This window comes from Aedes aegypti, unplaced genomic scaffold (genome assembly GCF_002204515.2).
Source record: "Aedes aegypti strain LVP_AGWG unplaced genomic scaffold, AaegL5.0 Primary Assembly AGWG_AaegL5_hic_scaff_1752_PBJ_arrow, whole genome shotgun sequence".
Lineage (NCBI taxonomy): Eukaryota > Metazoa > Arthropoda > Insecta > Diptera > Culicidae > Aedes > Aedes aegypti.
In genome coordinates this window covers 820-22,727 of record NW_018735215.1, presented here as the reverse complement: position 1 = coordinate 22,727, position 21,908 = coordinate 820, and the positions used below count along the sequence as shown (strand labels likewise).

The following is a 21,908-nucleotide window of genomic DNA, read 5'->3' as shown; positions in this document are numbered from 1 at the left end:
AAAGAGGAGATGTGGCTGCTTCGGGTTCGAACGTCGCGGAACTGGCTGCCTGGGACGAGGGAGACCAAGAGAGCGCCGCGCGACGATCGGTTTATTGCTGACAAAAAGTCAACACGGGCATATCCGGAATACGAATTCCGCGAAAGCAGTGTGGGACAATTTGGAAAAAGCAGCACCAGAAAAGACGCTTACGACCAAAGTGCATTTGCTCAGCGAATCTGCGACATGGAGTACCACGACGGGGACAACATCGAAGAACACCTGATGGAGTTTGAGGATTTGTTCGAGAAGCTGGCTAATGCTGGAACAAAACTAGACGAAGATCTCCAGGTGGTTTTAGTGTTTCGAAATTTGCCTGGTTCGTTCGATGCCTTGACGACGACGCTAGAGAACGCGAGCGCTGATGATGAGCTAACGATGCATCTTGTGAAAGGGAAGATCATTAACGAAGTGCACAAGCGTCGTGATCCGTCGGTAGTGGATTCGAATTGTTCTCAAGGCGGAAAGACAAGAAGAAAAACTCAGTGTGTTTTTTTCTGCGAGAAGCCCGGTCATAAGAAAGCAAACTGCAGCTTGTGGCTGAGGCAGAAGAAGAAGAAGGTGACAGTAGCTTCAGCAGTGAGCAGGCACAGCGAAGTGAGAAAAGTGTCGAAAAGCTCGCAAGGCGAGCCTTGCGACGTCGCGATCGGAAGAATTTTACTTTTCTTGCCAGAGAGTGGCGTGACGAATGGTTGTGTCGTCAATTCCGATGTGAACGTAGAACGAGAAATAGTGCGTTTATTGCCAGTGAGTGCGCGGCGAAAGACTGGATCGTCGATTCCGGTGCGAGTTCGCATATGTGCGCAAATCGGAAGTTTTTCGTGTCGTTCAATGAACCGCGGATGGACACTCCGAAATCGGTTACGGTTGCCGATGGTAAACACGCAGCGGTGAAAAGGCGTCGGATTGTGCCAGATTTTTTGCATCGGAGGTGGTGGCGCAGAAACGCGAATTTTGTTGAGTGAAGTGCTTTTCGTTCCTGATCTCGACATGAATCCGTGTCCGTTGGCAGGCTCGTTCAGAAGGGAGCGAGCGTAATCTTCGACAAGAACGGATGTAGAATTGCGAACGGTGATAAGATTGCTGCTATGCGCCGTCAAGCAAGGGTCTGTTCCATCTTCAAATGGTTGAACGTGCTAGTGCAGTTTCGGATCAGTGTCATACGAAGAACTGCATACACGAGTGGCACAGAAAGCTGGGACATCGTGATACTCAAGCTATCCTGGATCTGGAGCGGAAAGCTTTGGCAACTGGCATCAAGGTACGTAACTGCTCTGTTCGTTATTCTTGTGAACCCTGTTTGGAGGGAAAGATGGCAAGGCGACCATTTCCTAAGAAAGTGAGGCGTAAGTCGAAAGCGGTGTTGAATTTGATCCACAGTGACTTGTGTGGGCCGATGAAAACGGCCACACCTGGAGGCCGTCGGTATTTTCTTTCGCTGATCGACGACTACAGCCGCTTCACCACTCTATACATTCTTAGGAAGAAGTCGGATACCGTGGACGTTATCCGAGATTTCGTACGTTTGATGAAAACGCAGTTTGGTAGACCCCCGAAGATCATCAGATCGGATCAAGGAGGAGAGTACCCGCAGCGCAGAGTTGGTCAAGTTTCTCAAGCAGGAAGGAATTCAGCAGCAGTTTACGACAGCATACACGCCACAGCAGAACGGAGTTGCGGAGCGCAAAAATCGTTCGCTGGTAGAGATGGCACGGGTGTATGATCATCGATTCTGGGTTGCTTATCGTTACTGGGCCGAGGCGGTTAACACGGCCAACCATCTACAGAATATGTTGCCAACGAAACCGGTGCAGCAGACGCCCTAACGAGATTTGGCACGGTAGAAGCCGGACATGAGCATGATCAGATTTTTGGTTCGGAAGCTTATGTGCACATCCGAAGGAAAAGCGGACGAAGCTGCAATCGAAGGCGACAAAATTGACGTTTGTTGGGTACTCCCAGCAGCATAAAGCGTGGCGTTTCATCGACTTGAAGACAAACGAAATCGTTTTCAGTCGTGATGCTCGTTTCTTGCCGTCAAGTGATCGAGAGATTTCGGATGCAGTCGATGACGAAATTTTCGTGGTGCCTCCGGTGAAACCGTCCAGCAACATGGAGCACGAAGAGTCGGACGAGTCCGATGAAGATTCCGAAGATGAGCCGGACGCAGATAGTGACGATGAGGAAGAATTCCGTGGTTTGAAGAAGAATCTTGCGACAATTTGGATCTTGGTTTTGAAAATCCAGCAGATCTGAGTTTATATGAAGATGCCATTGGGCAGTGTTGTCCTCTCGACAGGACGACGAACTAGTTTCGATCCAGGAGGAGTCGACTTATTTGCAGGAGGAGCAATTCGCCGTTACACCTCGTCGGTCTGGAAGGTCAACGAAAGGTATTCCACCTGAACGTTACGTGGCGGATGGTAAACTGGCTCGGAGTCAACAGTGTGAACCCCCGAAGCTACCAAGAGGCAGTGAGTGATCTTGAGAATGTTCATTGGAAGGCCGCCATGAACGACGAGCTGAAGTCATTGCGGGAGTGCAAGGCCTGGGACTTGACGTCGTTGCCGCCAGGAAGCAAGACCATCGGATGCCGCTGGATCTATAAGAAGAAGCAGGATGAGCAAGGTAAACTAGTACGATATAAAGCGAGATTAGTAGCGCAAGGTTTCACGCAACGATATGGCCTGGACTACGACGAGGTATTCGCCCCAGTCGCGAAGCAAGTGACGCTTCGTACACTGCTGACCATCGCTGGACGAGATGAGATGCAGGTCAGGCACGTTGACGTGAAAACTGCATATTTGAATGGCGATCTCAAGGAGACCATTTATATGCGGGTACACCCGGACTACGAGTGGAAAAAGGACAGGTGTGTCGTTTGCGTAAGAGCCTATATGGTTTGAAGCAATCAGCCAGGGTTTGGAACCAAAAGCTGAATGATGTTATGAAGCGACTGGGATTCCGGCAGGCGGATGCTGACCCGTGCTATATGTGCGGAAGACGAGCGGCGGCACAGTGTATATCCTGGTGTATGTGGATGATATGCTAATCGCTACATCACGTGATGAAGACTACGAAGGAGTTGTGAAGGCTTTAGCTAGCGAGTTCCAGATTACAACACTTGGTGAGTGAAACATTTTTTGGGAATAAGAGTGACGCGGAAGAACAACGCCTACTGCTTGGACCAAAAGGCTTATATCGACAAGTTGGTTGCACAGTTCGGACTTGCGGATGCTAAGGGATCAAGGATTCCTATGGATGTCGGATACCTACAGCAAAAGGAGGAGCTGGAGAGTCTACCAAACAATGAGAAGTTCCAGAGCCTCGTCGGTGGTTTGCTGTATCTATCAGTAAATACCCGGCCAGACATCGCTATTAGTACATCCATTCTTGGAAGGCAGGTAAGCAAGCCAACGAATGCGGATTGGACGGAAGCAAAACGGGTTCTGCGCTACCTGAAGTCTACGAGTGATTTGAAGTTGGAATTGGCTGTAAACAGACAAGAACTTCGAGGATACGCGGACGCAGACTGGGCCGGAAATGTTAAGGACCGAAAATCGAATTCGGGCTATCTGTTTCAACTGGATGGGGGCCCGATTTCATGGTGTGCCAGAAAGCAATCGTGTGTGGCAACTTTCATCGACGGAAGCGGAGTACATTTCGTTAGCTGAATGTTGTCGGGAGCTGCTTTGGCTGAAAAACTATTGAGGACTTCGGGGAGCCTGTACAGGAACCAGTACAGATCTTCGAAGACAACCAAAGTTGCATCAAGATGTTGGAGCAGAATGCAGGACTGAAGCGTTCGAAGCACGTGGACACCAAATACCACTTCGTGAAGGATTTGGCTGAAAACGACAACGTAAATGTAACTTATTGCCCATCGGCGGATATGTTGGCGGACCATTTTTACGAAACCGCTGAACAGGGTAAAATTGGAGGACATACGCGAGAGGATTGGATTGCGATCTCTGCGCGATGAGGAGGAGTGATGGCAGCCCTGCGCCATTCAGCATCGCGCGCCAATCGAGTGTAAAAAGGAGCTGACTGAATGAGCTCAAAAGGGAATGGAAAGGAGGAAATGAATAAAGCTCATTCAAGTGTTTTGCCTCGATCTGTAAAGACGTGTTTTACTGTTCTCTCTGCTAATTTACCCCTCCAATAAAATGCAATGTCAAAATTCTTATTTATATTTTCAAATTTGTTTTTGTACGCTATAAAAATGATAATATTTATCATAAATGAGTAACACGAGCACATAAAACCAATATTTAACGAATTATGAATTTAGTGGCTTAAGTGTCCGGTACTGGGGGATCTCCCCCTATACAATAAAATTTGTTTGCGTGTAGTAGATGGAGCACAAAAAACTGAAGAAAAGTACAGTGTTCACGTTTCGTTTCGGTACGCGCTAGAAAAAAATCTTCGTGTTCGGTTCCACCTTTCAGCATGTGCTTAGTTCTTCGCGTATTCACCTCCAATTTCAGAGTCGCTCCCACATTTCAGGCGGGTGTACAGATCTGCCACCATCACTAATGTCTTGCCGACAGTATCCACACCATCCGCAAAGCAAACGAATCGACTGGATCTAGTGACAATTGTGATTCAATTGTTGAAACTGGCTCTCCGCATAACACCTTTAGCGCTTTGTAGTTGCGCAATGTGCTTTAGCCTAGTGGTAAACTCCGCGACTACAAAGCAAAGCCTTGCTGAAGATGTATCGGTTTGATTCCTGGTCGGTCCAGGATATTTTCGTAAAAATAATTAATGCTACTGTTACGTGTAAATCAACATTTAAGATTAACATCAATAAGACCCATTAACGATTATCATTTCATTTGCAGACCGCTTTCCTGGAACCGCAATGCACCGTGAGGGACATGGAGATTTGGCACCAGTGCTACTTCCGTTGGATACCATTCCTAGAGATAAGAACGGTGGCTATCCGCAGATTGACCTGTTCAACAGATCGGTGCTGAACAACATAAGCAAATTGATGAAAGTGATAAACACCGGAAACATGACCGCTTCTAACGAAAACATCCTGCTCGGTGGCAGCAGCGAAGAGAACTTGTTGAACAAAGAAGGTCCCAACGCGGCTGATGAACTGGATGGAGTTAAAATACCCGTCATCAACTCCTTCTTTCCGTTCACCAGCAATGTTAGCAACACCGAAGAACTGCTGGACATTCTGGTGACGAATGGGGAGTTTTTACCCGATGGGTCCATTCTTGACTCTGCTTCGTTAAATTACTAATTGATTTGCCTTTTTCTGCGTTACAGAGAGGCACGTCACGCGTCATTACTGCAACTTCACGTTTTACACACGTGCAACTAGAAAATCAAAGTCCAAACATTGTTATGCAGTTAATTTTGATAAATATTTTACTATTTTAAATGTAAATATTTAAATCGCAGAACCAGTTATGGAAATAAATTACTATTACAGTCAAGCCCTACCGCGAATACCTTTTCGGACAAATTGAGAACAGCCATAGGGTCAAAGACATACAGAAGCACAGCAGTATTCGTTTTCTATTACAAATTCCTTCATAATCAGTAACTCCTATGCTTCATGATATCTCCAACCGCCCACTTTCGGTAGTCAATTTTACTCTCTTTGTATGACCAGGCATACATCATTTTAAAATAACTCTTGTCGTTTTTTTTTTTCTTCCTCGCTGTTTTTTGTATCGAATTTATGGCCCTGTTTTGTTCTTAAAGTGCAATGCTTTGTTTTATTGTAGTTTCCTAGTACGCGCCTGTAATATTTTCGTTTGAAACATTTTTTATCACTTTTTCGTTTTCATTGCATGTTGCTGCGGTAACTATCACTGCTGCCATCACCGACGACTGTGCCGATCCGGTTGTTTTATTGATGGTGCTGTATCGTATTGGCATCATACTTTGTCGTATGTTACGCTCGGGTCGAATCAGGATAATGTACAACTGTTACAGGGAAAATATAGGGGCTCCGTCAGAATGGGTTCCTACTGATCTTATAACAATTTCATTTACCTTAGGGGAGAACAAGCAAACAAGGGTAACTGTTGCAGAGAGGCTTATCGTTACGGGACATGGATGCTATACGAAGTTGTACATTGTTTCCCGTTCCGAAGTACAACGGAATGAAGGCCAACCAGATAACACAGGTGGTGTACATTGTGAAGCCTGAAACAATCGAGAAGATAACAATAACAAAAAAGGTAAAATGTTTGTCCAATCTGAACATTTATTTATTCTTGAAACGATTTAAAATCTAAATTGTGTTTAACCGTTTTAAGCTACAAATGTATAGTACTATCATACTTACCTATGTATTTCGACTCGTTGAAAGCCTCTGGTGTTTTTCTAGTGAGCACGGCATACACGGTGCAAACTATGATCAGGAATATGGGATAAAAAAACGCAACCATATACGATGCATCGGCATACGAATTGCAAACCAGTAGGTTATCTTCCCTCGTAGGATAGTGATGCATGGCGTGGGCCGGCGAAACAACCATCCAAACGGCATTGATCAATATCTAAAAGAAGGAAAATGTTGGTGAGACAAATTTGCTGTTCAAAATTCTTTCACATAAAATCGATTCATAATTCTTCGCACAGAATTTGTAGATTACTCATTGATTTTTCGTTTCTGAAATCCTAATATTCCTGGAGAATTTCAGTGGGATTCTCAAGGATTCCTAGCAGAATCTATAAAATTTTACTGAATTTTGGAATCCTGAAGATTGTAGTTGTTTGCTGGGGATTCCTAGTAATATTTAAATGCAAAATCCTTGAGATTCCTGAGGACGAGCGTCTTGGAGTTGCAGCGAAATCCTACCGACATTTTTAGCCCATTTTAGTGACATTCTTACATATTCGGATATCGCGATGATTTTTTAGAGTGGCAAACTCGTTATGCGTCCATAACAAGTTTGCCACTCTAAAAAAGCCCACGCAATAATAATAAATCGAGCATTTTTCATAGATTTGCTTAGAATGTTTATTGTGCAATACACGATAAATGTTGAGCGATTTGTAAAAATACGTTAGAAGACAGCTCCTGCAGAAGCTAGCTCAGCCAACACCAACCTCTAGCAACCCGGAGCAAACACTCGAGGTGTTAGCAATTAACAGCGAATTGATTTTTGAAAACTTTTGACAAGTGGTACAGCCGATATACCGATCTGTTCGAGACGGATGCTAGGAACCTGGACGATGTTGCCAAGGTGCGCCTGCTGCTGAGGAAATTGGACATACCATCACTCAGTCGATACACCAAAAACGTCGATTTCGCCGGCACCAGTGCAAGCAGTGCAGCCGGATTGGCCACAAGGAAAGCTATTGTGGTTGTTTTTTTCAAACCGAAATCAGTTCCATCCGGGGAGGAGAAAAACCATGCCAAGCCACAGCCAGCAAACAAATCAAGCAAACCCCGAAAAGCCAACGTCAAGGGTGGTGTACCTCGTGAACCACATCGCTGAAAGTTCCAGGTGTGGCTACCAAGCTGCAACTGAACACGGCAAGTGACATCACGCCGATCTCGAAGCAAACCTGGAACTGTTTAGGCAACCCTCCGATGAAAAAAAAACGGACGATCCAAGCAATCAACCCGTCGGGTAAGCCCCTTCATCTGATGGGTGAGTTACAGTGTGACGTCAGCATCAACGGCAAAATCGCTTACGACAATTAATTAACTCATTACGCGTGGTAAAGATGGACAAATTATGGGTGAAATTATGAAAAAAATCCACGTGCTCGGCTGGGATTTGAACCCAGGACTCTTGTATGCTAGACGAGCGCTTTACCAACTAAGCTACCGAGCCACTTGGTGACCCAATAACTGAGTTGGTTACAAGTTTAGAATTCAAATCCCTACAGACCACGCGGACCCCTTTCATAACCAATATCCATCCATCTCATGTTCCTACACACGCGGAGCGAGCGAGTGCGATTTGTTTAGTGTTGAAACTGTTTGCCTATCGTACCTACATCGCTTCCACAACAACTGTATTGTGGAAGAGTAAAGATGTGGGAAGGCTATCAACGTGTCGTTCTCACTCAAGTGACGACATGACTACTACAGAGAGGCAGTACACTCTAATATAAACTGACACTTATATTGAGCTATTCGGTAATCCAATCCGCATGGTTATTAAATTAATGTAACTCATTACGCGTGGTAAAGATGGCAAATTATGGGTGAAATTATGAAAAAAATTCCACTGTGCTCGGCTGGGATTTGAACCCAGGACTCTTGTATGCTAAGACGAGCGCTTTACCAACTAAGCTACCGAGCCACTGGTGACCCAAATAACTGAGTTGGTTACAAGTTTAGAATTCAAATCCCTACAGACCACGCGGACCCCTTTCATAACCAATATCCATCCATCTCATGTTTCCTACACACGCGGAGCGAGCGAGTGCGATTTGTTTAGTGTTGAAACTGTTTGCCTATCGTACCTACATCGCTTCCACAACAACTGTATTGTGGAAGAGTAAAGATGTGGGAAGGCTATCAACGTGTCGTTCTCACTCAAGTGACGACATGACTACTACAGAGAGGCAGTACACTCTAATATAAACTGACACTTATATTGAGCTATTCGGTAATCCAATCCGCATGGTTATTAAATTAATTAACTCATACGCGTGGTAAAGATGGACAAATTATGGGTGAAATTATGTAAAAAAAATCCCACGTTGCTCGGCTGGGATTTGAACCCAGGACTCATTGGTATGCTGAGACGAGCGCGTTTTACCTAAACTAAGCTACCGAGCCACTTTGGTGTATCCCAATAACTGAGTTGGTTACAAGTTTAGAATTAAAATCCCCTACAGACCACGCGGACCCCTTTCTATAACCAATATCCAGTCCAGTCTCATGTTCCTACACATCGCGGAGCGAGCGAGTGCGATTTGTTTAGTGTTGAAACTGTTTGCCTATCGTACCTACATCGCTTCCACAACAACTGTATTGTGGAAGAGTAAAGTGTGGGAAGGCTATCAACGTGTCGTTCTCACTCAAGTGACGACATGACTACTACAGAGAGGCAGTACACTCTAATATAAACTGACACTTATATTGAGCTATTCGGTAATCCAATCCGCATGGTTATTAAATTAATTAACTCATTACGCGTGGTAAAGCATGACAAATTATGGGTGAAATTATGAAAAAAATCCACGTGCTCGGCTGGGATTTGAACCAGGACTCTTGTATGCTAGACGAGCGCTTTACCAACTAAGCTACGAGCCACTTGGTGACCAAAACTGAGTTGGTTACAAGTTTAGAATTCAAATCCCCTACAGACCACGCGGACCCCTTTCATAACCAATATCCATCCATTCTCATGTTCCTACACACGCGGAGCGAGCGAGTGCGATTTGTTTAGTGTTGAAACTGTTTGCCTATCGTACCTACATCGCTTCCACAAACAACTGTATTGTGGAAGAGTAAAGATGTGGGAAGGCTATCAACGTGTCTTCTCACTCAAGTGACGACATGACTACTACAGAGAGGCAGTACACTCTAATATAAACTGACACTTATATTGAGCTATTCGGTTAATCCAATCCGCATGGTTATTAAATTAATTAACTTCATTACGCGTGGTAAAGATGGACAAATTATGGGTGAAATTATGAAAAAAATCCACGTGCTCGGCTGGGATTTGAACCCAGGACTCTTGTATGCTAGACGAGCGCTTTACCAACTAAGCTACGAGCCACTTTGGTGACCCAATAACTGAGTTGGTTACAAGTTTAGAATTCAAATCCCTACAGACCACGCGGACCCCTTTCATAACCAATATCATCCATCTCATGTTCCTACACCACGCGGAGCGAGCGAGTGCGATTTGTTTAGTGGTTGAAACTGTTGCCTATCGTACCTACATCGCTTCCACAACAACTGTATTGTGGAAGAGTAAAGATGTGGAAGGCTTATCAACGTGTCGTTCTCACTCAAGTGACGACATGACTACTACAGAGAGGCAGTACACTCTAATATAAAACTGACACTTATATTGAGCTATTCGGTAATCCAATCCGCATGGTTATTAAATTAATTAACTCATTACGCGTGGTAAAGATGGACAAATTATGGGTGAAATTATGAAAAAATCCACGTGCTCGGCTGGGATTTGAACCCAGGACTCTTGGTATGCTAGACGAGCGCTTTACCAACTAAGCTACCGAGCCACTTGGTGACCCAATAACTGAGTTGGTTACAAGTTTAGAATTCAAATCCCTACAGACCACGCGGGACCCCTTTCATAAACCCAATATCCATCCATCTCATGTTCCTACACACGCGGAGCGAGCGAGTGCGATTTATTTAGTGTTGAAACTGTTTGCCTATCGTACCTACATCGGCTTCCACAACAACTGTATTGTGGAAGAGTAAAGATGTGGAAGGCTATCAAACGTGTCGTTCTCACTCAAGTGACGACATGACTACTACAGAGAGGCAGTACACTCTAATATAAACTGACACTTATATTGAGCTGTTCGGGTAATCCAATCCGCCATGGTTATTAAATTAATTAACTCATTACGCGTGGTAAAGATGGACAAATTATGGGTGAAATTATGAAAAAAATCCACGTGCTCGGCTGGGGATTTGAACCCAGGACTCTTGTATGCTAGACGAGCGCTTTACCAACTAAGCTACCGAGCCACTTGGTGACCCAATAACTGAGTTGGTTACAAGTTTAGAATTCAAATCCCTACAGACCACGCGGACCCCTTTCATAACCAATATCCATCCATCTCTTGTTCCTACACACGCGGAGCGAGCGAGTGCCGATTTATTTTAGTGTTGAAACTGTTTGCCTATTCGTACCTACATCGCTTCCACAAACAACTGTATTGTGGAAGAGTAAAGATGTGGAAGGCTATCAACGTGTCGTTCTCACTCAAGTGACGACATGACTACTACAGAGAGGCAGTACACTTACATATAAACTGACACTTATATTGAGCTGTTCGGTAATCCAATCCGCAATGGTTATTAAATTAATTAACTCATTACGCGTGGTAAAGATGGACAAATTATGGGTGAAATTAGTTAGCTTAGTTGGTTAAAGCGCTCGTCTAGCATACAAGAGTCCTGGGTTCAAATCCCAGCGAGCACGTGGATTTTTTTTCATAATTTCACCATAATTTGTCCATCTTTACCACGCGTAATGAGTTAATTAATTTAATAACCATGCGGATTGGATTACCGAATTAGCTCAATATAAGTGGTCAGTTTATATTAGAGTGTACTGCCTCTCTGTAGTAGTCATTGTCGTCCACTTGAGTGAGAACGACACGTGATAGCCTTCCCACATCTTTTACTCTTCCACAATACAGTTGTTGTGGAAGCGATGTAGGTACGATAGGCAAACAGTTTCAACACTAAACAATCGCACTCGCTCGCTCCGCGTGTGTAGGAACATGAGATGGATGGATATTGGTTATGAAAGGGGTCCGCGTGGTCTGTAGGGATTTGAATTCTAAAACTTGTAACCAACTCAGTTATTGGGTCACCAAAGTGGCTCGGTAGCTTAGTTGGTAAAGCGGCTCGTCTAGCATACCAAGAGTCCTGGGTTCAAATCCCAGCCGAGCCACGTGGATTTTTTTTCATAATTTCACCCATAATTTGTCCATCTTTTATCACGCGATATGAGTTAATTAATTTAATAACCATGCGGATTGGATTACCGAATAGCTCAATATAAGTGTCAGTTTATATTAGAGTGTAACTGCCTCTCTGTAGTAGTCATGTCGTCACTTGAGTGAGAACGACACGTTGATAGCCTTCCCACATCTTTACTCTTCCACAATACAGTTGTTGTGGAAGCGATGTAGGTACGATAGGCAAACAGTTTCAACACTAAACAAATCGCACTCGCTCGCTCCGCCGTGTGTAGGAACATGAGATGGATGGATATTGGTTATGAAAGGGGTCCGGCGTGGTCTGTAGGGATTTGAATTCTAAACTTTGTAACCAACTCAGTTATTGGGTCACCAAGTGGCTCGGTAGCTTAGTTGGTTAAAGCGCTCGTCTAGCATACAAGAGTCCTGGGTTCAAATCCCAGCGAGCACGTGGAATTTTTTTTCATAATTCACCCATAATTTGTCCATCTTACCAACGCGTAATGGAGTTAATTAATTTAATTAACCATGCGGATTGGATTACCGAATAGCTCAATATAAGTGTCAGTTTATATTAGAGTGTACTGCCTCTCTGTAGTAGTCATGTCGTCACTTGAGTGAGAACGACACGTTGATAGCCTTCCCACATCTTTACTCTTCCACAATACAGTTGTTGTGGAAGCGATGTAGGTACGATAGGCAAACAGTTTCAACACTAAACAAATCGCACTCGCTCGTTCCGCGGTGTGTAGGAACATGAGATGGATGGATATTGGTTATGAAAGGGGTCCGCGTGGTCTGTAGGGATTTGAATTCTAAAACTTGTAACCAACTCAGTTATTGGGTCACCAAGTGGCTCGGTAGCTTAGTTGGTAAAGCGCTCGTCTAGCATACAAGAGTCCTGGGTTCAAATCCCAGCCGAGCACGTGGATTTTTTTCATAATTTCACCCATAATTTGTCCATCTTTACCACGCGTAATGAGTTAATTAATTTAATAACCATGCGGATTGGATTACCGAATAGCTCAATATAAGTGTCAGTTCGCTTACGACGGCTGCCAACCTCAATCTACTAGGCATCGACTGGATAGAACTGTTCGAGCTGTGGTCCCGTGAATTCCGAACGATCAAGCATGCAGATGTTTTCAACGATTATTTGGGGCACTGCAAGAAAATTAATGTGAAGCTTTTTCTAAAGTCAAATGCCAAACCTCTTTTCTGTCCCAAGCGACCAGTTCCCTTCAACACCATCCTGCTGGTCGATGCCGAACTCACACGGTTGCAAACGTTGGGAATCATCGAACCTGTCGACTTCTCCGAATGGGCTGCTCCCATTGTTACGATGCGCAAACCGAACGATCGAAATCGCATCTGTGCGGACTACTCGATGGGACTCAACGAAACGTTGGAACAAAACCACTATGCGCTTCCAACGCCAGAGGAAATCTTCGCCTAACTCAATGGCAGCACCTTCTTCTGCATAATTTACCTCTCCGATGCGTACCTGCTGGTCGAGGTGGATGAAGATTCCAAAACGTAAAAAAGCTGCTCACGATCAATACGCATTGTGTTGTTTCGGTTCAATCGCCTGGCCCTCGGAGTAAACTCAGCAGCACCGGGTGCATGTCAACGCGTGGTGGATGGATGTCAAAGCCGAGAAATAGCCCTTCTTTCAGACACAACTCGGTTATTTGGGACAGATTGTGGACCAACAAGGCATCCGTCCAGACCCCGTAAAAGTGAAAGTCATCGTTGCACTCCCACCGTTAAACAATGTTTCCGAACTTCGATCGTATCTTGGTGCGATTAACAGGTGCAGGTTCATACGCAATAAACACGAACTGCGTCATCCATTGGATCAGCTGATGAAGAAGGACGTGAAATGGCGATGGACTCCGGAATGCCAGAAATCATTCGACAATTATTGACCCGGCATTAATAGCGAATTTGAAGATCTCTTCAAGCGCTGCCATCCGCGTTCGACTGCAGGCAAGACTCCTACCAAGACGACACTGAAATCCTGGCACGTCCTTCCAAACCCTAGTCGAGGAACCATATCGACTACGACGGTCCAGTAGATGGGATCTACTTCCTGGTAACAGTATGGGTTCCTGGGGTAATATGCACCACTTAAGGAAAATGTGCCGAAATGAACACTGAACAACATGTATGTAGTGTTTTAATACACGAATCTAGTTGGTTTGGGTTCACCCTACATGGTGTTGAGCGTATTTTTATCATAATTAATTTAGATTGTTGGGAAATTTAACTTTTTTCAAACACTACTTTTGCGTGAATTAGGATTTATGTGGGGCACGATGCACCGCTCTTTGGGGCAGAACGCACCACAACATTGAGGCAAGACGCACCTAAACAAAGGGGCATGATGCACCACAACAATGAGGCAAGATGCACCATCGTGTTTTAAACGTAATTTTATTTATCGTAAAAACACGAGTTTTTGATAGTTTTCGTGTGTAAGATGATATAATTGTGCATAAATACGTTGGTAAAGACTTCAAATAACCTAACTTTCGTGAATGTAGTTTATTTTGGACTGGATCGTTCTGCCCCAACCGATGGAGTGCATGTTGCCCCAACCGGGCGCTTAACAGAAAATGTTATGTAAAATAGAAATCGTTGTGTTATTTCGTCAAATCGTGTAATCAACAACATACCCAGTCCCTAATTATCTGTTTTATGGTGAAAGGTTGTGAAAATTCTCAATTCATCGCTCTCAAAACAACAAGTGAAATGATCTGGAAAGTTACATCAGAATCGTGCTTTTCGAATTTATTGCTCTATCTCCTTGTTAAGTTTTCCAAAATGTATCAAATTCTCAGGGTGTCAACAATTTGCAACGTTTCATCGATCCGCATAGTGTTTTTCTCTCAAAACTCGTTTATTTCAGAGAAACTGACAGGGTGCGTTTTGCCTCGGCAGTGCATATTACCCCAGGAGCCCTAGATCATTATTCCGAGTGGCCTGAAGTACACGCACCCAAATCGACCTACGAAAGCTCTACGATCAAGTTGCTGAATCAAACACGTCAAAACGTCAAATAGTGAACTCGTGCATCGGTCCATGCATGAGTTCACAAGTTGACGTTTGAGCGGTGCCGTGTTATTTAGGTTACCATGGAAACGAGTGAATTCGGCACCGCTCAAACGTAAGAATCGGGAACTCGTGCATCGGTCCAGTAGAAGCATTAACCTAAGAATGCTCATGTCGCTACTGTTCGTGTTACCAACATCTAGTTTGCCACGCTCTGACAGCGTGAGTAGCTGGCTTCAAAGTGTCAAATAAATTTCAAAAACATAACAAATTATCCTCTACAACATGGCATTGAATAAACAATGAAAAACTACAGTTATAGGTAATTATTAGTGATCCTTTATATGAGAGATTAGCGGAAGAAAAATGGAATGATTTGGCAACAGACCAGCAGTGCTGAGTTTGCTCGGCGTCGAGAATAATATTATAACACGGACATGACTTTCTTATTGCTAAAAAGTGTATTTTGTTTCGTTATAGATCTTTGAGCTACATTTCCAAACTAATAAACAGCAGAAAAAATTACTAACTAAATATCGCATTGACAAACATTAAAAAGAGGTAAATATTTCATATTTTTTGCTCAAAATAGCTTTTCAAAAACCCTGCTGCCGAAATTTATCAAAAGTGCCAATTAAAGGATCCTGATCTCTATATTGGTTATCTGATGAGCAAAAGTATCATGTACGAATTTGAAATATTATGATAATGAGCATCCTGCCCTCATTGCAGGATCAAGCGTCAAGGTCGAAGGATCAAACAGTACTAGCGGATCCGACACTTTTTCACTTTTTTCTCGAACGACGCGCGACATGTTCGATCCTGCCTCATTACCCGCCCCCGCAGGAGCAAGCGTTACTGATGGGTTAAGTTTAGCCTTAAATTAAGTTAGGCGGCATCCACAAATTACGTAACGCTCTAGGGGAGGGGGGAGTAGGCTCAAGCGTTACGGTCCATACAAAAATTTGAAAATTTTCATACAAAAAGCGTTACGGAGGGGGGGGGGTCAAAAATTTCCAATTTTAGCGTTACGTAATAAATGGATGCTGCCTTAATAAAATCTCAATATATCACTACCATATTTTTGAAAATGCTGCAGATGGATTGAAACTATTTGTTGGTCACTAAAAAACATTAATAGCTTGAATAATTACCACGTGATCACTCATTGTTCAGTGATTATGATTAGAGTGCCTGTAAACAAGAGTGACGTCTTGTTCCAGCTTTGACAGGTCTCCTGCTCGATTGGAACGCGGATTTGTATGGAATTGACAGTTCGCCGGTGTTCCAATTTTGACATTGACGCCACTCTTATTTAAATCCACTCTGATTATGATCTAGAGTGCGATGTCGCATCACTGCTGTTGCTTGTCAAATCAAAGTGCTATCGATAGCTCGCAAGTAATATTAATAATTTTAGAACATCAGCTATCAGCTGATATGACTGATACTACACAACTCTGATAACGAGAAAAAGCTAAGTATTTTTCCAAAAACCATCTTTAAAAAAGGAGGTTGTAGTTAAGTAGATGTTTTTAAACTTAATTAGCAACTTTTAGGTTCCGCTTGAAATCATTTTTAAATAACACAATTTATTACCATTGTTGTAAGAGACCCAACTGTAGATGCATGATAATTGAATTTTGTTGAATTTTTACACAATTCAGCAGAAGATTTTGAAAATTTCCTCACGTGCCTAAATATACTATACATGATTTGTATGAGAGTTTTACAGAATTCTGTTAAATCCGACCTTCACTACTAAACACTATGTATGCAATTATATATTATTCAAAAGGTGGGCAGGGATGGGAAATGTTTTAGGCGATGATGCTTAAAAGTTCACCTTCAGAAATATTACTTACCTGAAACGATATGAGTATGCCACATATAACTAATTGTGAGTGGGGACTAATGAAGGAAGGTCGCTTTGCGGATTTGGTGCTTGCATTGAATATTCGTGCAATCCGGTTAGTTTTGGTCAAAAGCGCTGCGTAAACTACAGTGAACGAAAAGCCGGACCAAAATCTGTGGAAGTACATAAAAATGTTGTGAGAATGGTGTGGTTGGAGAAGGTTCTATCTAAATGCTTTGCTAGTTTTGTGATTGTATATTATATCTTATCACTTTTCTCAGATGATTCAAGTACAGATTCGGACATCACACTTTGAACACTATTGTTGTTGTAGTATTTACAAATAAAAAGCCGCTTTATGGACATGAAACCCTGCAAGCTTTATCAAAAAGTGTATAATTTCTAGTCAAACCTTATTCAATATTACCGGGTACCCCCGTTGGTTTGATCGCTTTTATTCTGAATACTTTTTAATTTGCACTCCAGTAATCTGTCCATCGATCAAATTAAAAATCGTTCTCAAATTTCATTCAGCTCATGGAACGGAGTAAAAAGAAATGAAACATCGTGTAACGAAAGAATCGAAGCAGAAAAGTCAAAGTAGTAATCAGTAACACGGTTGTAGACTATGACTAAAAATTCGAATTAACGGGGGTGCACGGTATACTGCTCATGAAGACTGACTAACGTCACAAATGATCCTATGCATTTGCTTAAGAATTGATTTTTCAGTGTTAATGGGGATTTTAAGTGAAATATGTCTAATAATCTATTGCATTTGCTTTGCAATTATGGTGCCATTTTTACTTCGCACCTATTTTTTCATGAATCTGGGCTGAAATGTACATGATCCTTAAAATAAAACTCAACTACGTTTTAGTCTAGCATACATACATTTGCGCTCTTTTCACAGTAGTCATCAGAAAGTCAAATTAAAGTTTTCGTACAACACCAGAAAACAGGGTGGTATTATTTTGATTTTGATAAGTGTATTTGCAACAATTAAGTTTTATTTCAAGGGGCTTTTTCATAACTTATAAGACATTAAGGACAAAGAGCTTGATGATAATATGAATTAAAAATCTATCTAAAAAACAATCTTGCTGTGAAATCGTAACCTTTTCGCTGATACTATGGCTCAGTAGCTCTAATACATACCTTTGCACACCACAGACAATATCGTTCGGTTTGAAAACCAGGGCGTACGTGACACCGTAGCATAAGAGTATTCCGCTCAACAATACATAACTTAACTCCCTACCTGACGCTCTAACAATAGGGGTATCGTTGTTTCTGAAATACAAGAAGAAAAGTTTAACAAAAAAAGTTTTACTCTGATAACAAGGGTCGAAGTACTTCAGGAAAACTCCAACTACGAAAAGTGTCATCACGATTCCGAGGCTGCTGAACGACATTGCCCCTATGGCGTAGGGTGACTCCGGTTTCAGATAGTCCTCTGGAATGTGCTGACAGTTTTCATGGTAAATATCCGGTATGGTTCCTCTGGGGCAGTTTATACAGTGTGTTTCATCAGCGGGATTTCGTATCTGGGAAGGGTGGGAAAATATACTTAAAAACTTCGATGGGATTTCTTCGATCCAAACGAGCTTACCTGATACTGAGAGCAGTTGAAACAGTGCCAACAGCAGCCTTCACCTTCAACATATTTTTTCGCTTGGCCTCGTTCACAAGGCCGGCTGCAGACTGACTCTGGTGGGTTGGGATTCTTTATGCCGAATTGGATATCTAGAATCAAGTGATACATGTTAGTTCATGAAGTTTGATGTCATGTGTTACTTCAGAGATTGCGGGAATTACTTCGGTGCCTGATGTCGGTGTGGTAGTCAATTGCTTTTCGCGAAGAATGAATATTTTTCTTACAACGAGGTACATATTATCTAACTTCGTAAGTAGGGTGCATTATGTGGTATATAGGTATCTCGCATAGATTAAGATAAAAATCCGTTTTAGATGAGAGGCATTTTCGAGGCTCATCTTCGATGAGACTTTGCAAAATTTGAATTTTAAAAATCTCCGATGGTCAAACTGGGAACTATACCGTGACCTGCTCAATTCCGTGTGTTGCCTAATACCGTGTATTTGGGAATTATGTGGATTTCTAGCATATTATGTTATTTATTTTTCTAAATGATTGTCACAAACGTTAGCACATTAAGTAGTATTTAGAAAGCCATAATAACTTGAACTATAGTTGCACACACAAACAAGCAAAAATAATGTTAGAATGTAATCGCCTGGTGCCAATACACGGTATTAGGGCATGGTTGCTTATGTGTTCCAAATACCGTGTTTCAGTTATAATTCCAAAATGGCGAAGGGAAATATATATTTTATTTCCCGAATCAATCATGCAAACCTCAATACGTTCTTCGATACAAAAGTTTTATTTTTGATGCGCTTCGTTCGTTCAATTGAGAGATGTTTCAAAATGTGACCCGGCAGTCGGGGTCAGATGCACGGTATTTGGAACACAGGTATGTTTAACACATCAACTGTAACTATGGTTAAAATTTTCAAAATGGTTGAAATCATATTTTTATGCAAAGTATATAAAACGGTCTACTATATAAAACATAAAAGACTTGAAAATAATCATACGTTATTTTTATCTGATCAATTGAAACTTGATTTTTTTAACCTCGCGGTAATAGAGCATGTCACGGTATACGGATTAGTCTGTGCACGCAAACAAATTTTGTTGTATAATCTACCGAATCCATGGTATAATTAAGAACTGCACCAACGATTTTCAACCGACTACAAAAATCTGTTAAGTTTACTATAATCTGGTGAAAATCACTGAGCAGTGCAGTAAATTTGACTATGTTCATAGTAGCATCCACTACAAAGCATTGTAGTTCAATCCGTGACACCCACCGTACAACACAGTGTGGTCAAAAGTATGATGCTAAACTTCTCAAATCAAGAATGTCTCTAGTCAAAAATACTACAACTCTGGTTAAATCAACAGAATAAATTTTCTTGGTAGTGATGTTGACTATGTTTTGGTAGAGTTAACAGATTAATGTAGTCGGTTGAAAATCGTTGGTGCAGTTCTTAATTTTACCATGGATTCAGTAGTTTATACAATAAAATTCATTTCAGTGTGGCTTTTCAATATTTAACCTTCCAGTCGTCGCGCGTTTGCCACCGTCAAAACCACCGCGCTGCTGTTGTGAACGAAAAGCGCGACGACTGAAGTGTTAACGAAATTCCAGGAGACTTGGATGATGCCGTTGGTACTACAGTGAACTCTCCATAACTGGATATTGAAGGAACCATCGAGTTAGGGATCTGATGCAAAACCTTTGCAACTGTGATCCAAGGGACCATCGAGGTAGCCATGAAAGCCTACTTTTACCATGGTCCTCTGACTCGAGATCGAGATACTGTGTTACAAGTAGCGAAGAAGCTCTGTGAGAACAACAAGAGAAAGTACAAAATTAAACTTCCATCAGGATATGCTCAAGAAGCACTCTATAGAGTTGAAAAGATGTCGTTTAGCACATCTCCAAAAAGTATGTTTTGAACAATGGACCAATGCACGAGTTCACTAAATTGACGTTTGAGCGGTGTCGAATTCAGTCGTTGCCATGGTCTCGTAAATAACACGGCACCGCTCAAACATCAAATAGTGAATCCGTGCATAGGTCCAAACTGCTAATGAACATCTTCTTCTTCTTCTTCTTGGCATTACGTCCCCACTGAGACAGAGCCTGCTTCTCAGCTGTTCTTTTGAGCACTTCCACAGTAATGAACTGAGAGCTTCCTTTGCCAAAGTAGCCATTTTCGCATTCGTATATCGTGTGGTAAGTAGCATGCATAGAAACATATCCAATGTAGGTCAACTGAGCATGAGCATGATTGACCGCTCGCAGTTGCTACTCCGTTATTATAAGAACAGCTGTACTTCCACAGGGAACCAACAGACACTACTCGGGATCAGTAGCATCCTCAATGTGTAAGTACTGGTGCTCTCATTATTATAATAAACAATACTGGCGCCGGCTGCTTGCGAATGCAGGTCAATTTAGGAATGGGAGGGAAATGTTGACGTGTTACTTGCTTTACAGAAGCCGAGGATTCTTCTGCACTTCCACAAGAAAACACTGGGGGTTTGGAGATGGGAAAGCACGGTGTTCCAGAAACCGTTATTAACACAAAAAAATGTCCAAGAATTTGGCACCTACCATTCGAAAGATATAACATTCAAGCATCTTCTCCGTGAATTTGAAAATATTCTAACGAGGGAATCGAAAGTTATCGTGATTTCTCGAAAACTTATTCAAATAGTCTCAAGTCAAAAAAGTGAATAAACTTACTTTATTGATCCTATGTGTTTCGCAGGCGAAATTCCACATGTCCCGCTCCTACCCAACTAGATTTTTCACTTTTAGAACGTTTAATTTCCGGATTTACAAAACGACGAAAGTAAGATTTTCAACTTTCGCAACCTAACCACTACTTTCGCCGCCCCGCTGTATAGAGAGACAAAGTGACTTAACCACGAATCAAAACAAAAAACTACTTGAGCCGATTTTACACTGGTAGAAAAACGTCGAAAGTAACTGTATGAAACGGCTTATAATTTTGTTATAATTATTTTTGTTGAAAATATTAGAAACTACCTAGTTTTGAACGCGATCTGATTGTATGCAAAATTTGAGCGATGTACACGGCGAAAAAATGTTAAAAATGTGATTCATTTTAAAACAGTTTTAGAAGACAGGTTGTGATTCTTCTCAATTAGTTTTCTCAAAACCGTATGAAAGTTACTTACGTCGATTTGAATAAGTAATCGAGATTTGAAGTTTTTGAGCTATTTTGCAAAGGATATTCACCTGCTTCAAAATATACCCAATGGTGCATCATTATTAATTTGTGAACCAGCCAAGTATCAATCAGCTTTGCACTAAGCATTCAAAAAATGTGATATCCAAGCATATTCCCTGAAAATTTGAAATAATTTCGTCGAGAAAATCAGAAGTTACGGTGATTTGTATATTTACCATTATTTCTATGAAGTTTAAATTAAAGCTCATTTATATACCTTTGTTTTCAAAGTGTACATAATTTACAAATAAAAATGTCCATAGGAATGACACTCGGTATTCAAAAGATATAGTAGTCAAATATCTTTGCAGCTAGTTTGAGAATACTTTATCAAAAGACAACATAACTAGAATACTTTGAAGTTTTGGAGTCATTAGGATTTTTTTTCAACCGTCTAAAATAGTGTTTACAACACACATTTTATCATTCCTACACAAATTAACTCTACAAATTTGATACAAGTTTAATGTATCTT

The 21,908-nt window shown here is 42.0% G+C and overlaps 1 protein-coding gene across 1 annotated transcript; it reads right to left on the bottom strand.

Moving 5' to 3' along the window:
* Positions 1–5,635: 5,635 nt before the first annotated feature.
* Positions 5,636–18,773, bottom strand: LOC110680708 (metabotropic glutamate receptor-like). The gene is given in 8 exon segments (XM_021856497.1): positions 5,636–5,988; positions 6,058–6,111; positions 6,113–6,210; positions 6,353–6,566; positions 16,590–16,752; positions 17,738–17,872; positions 17,936–18,126; positions 18,192–18,773. Coding segments are annotated over 8 exon segments (1,206 nt in total). The 5' UTR covers positions 18,345–18,773; the 3' UTR covers positions 5,636–5,790.
* Positions 18,774–21,908: the final 3,135 nt, after the last annotated feature.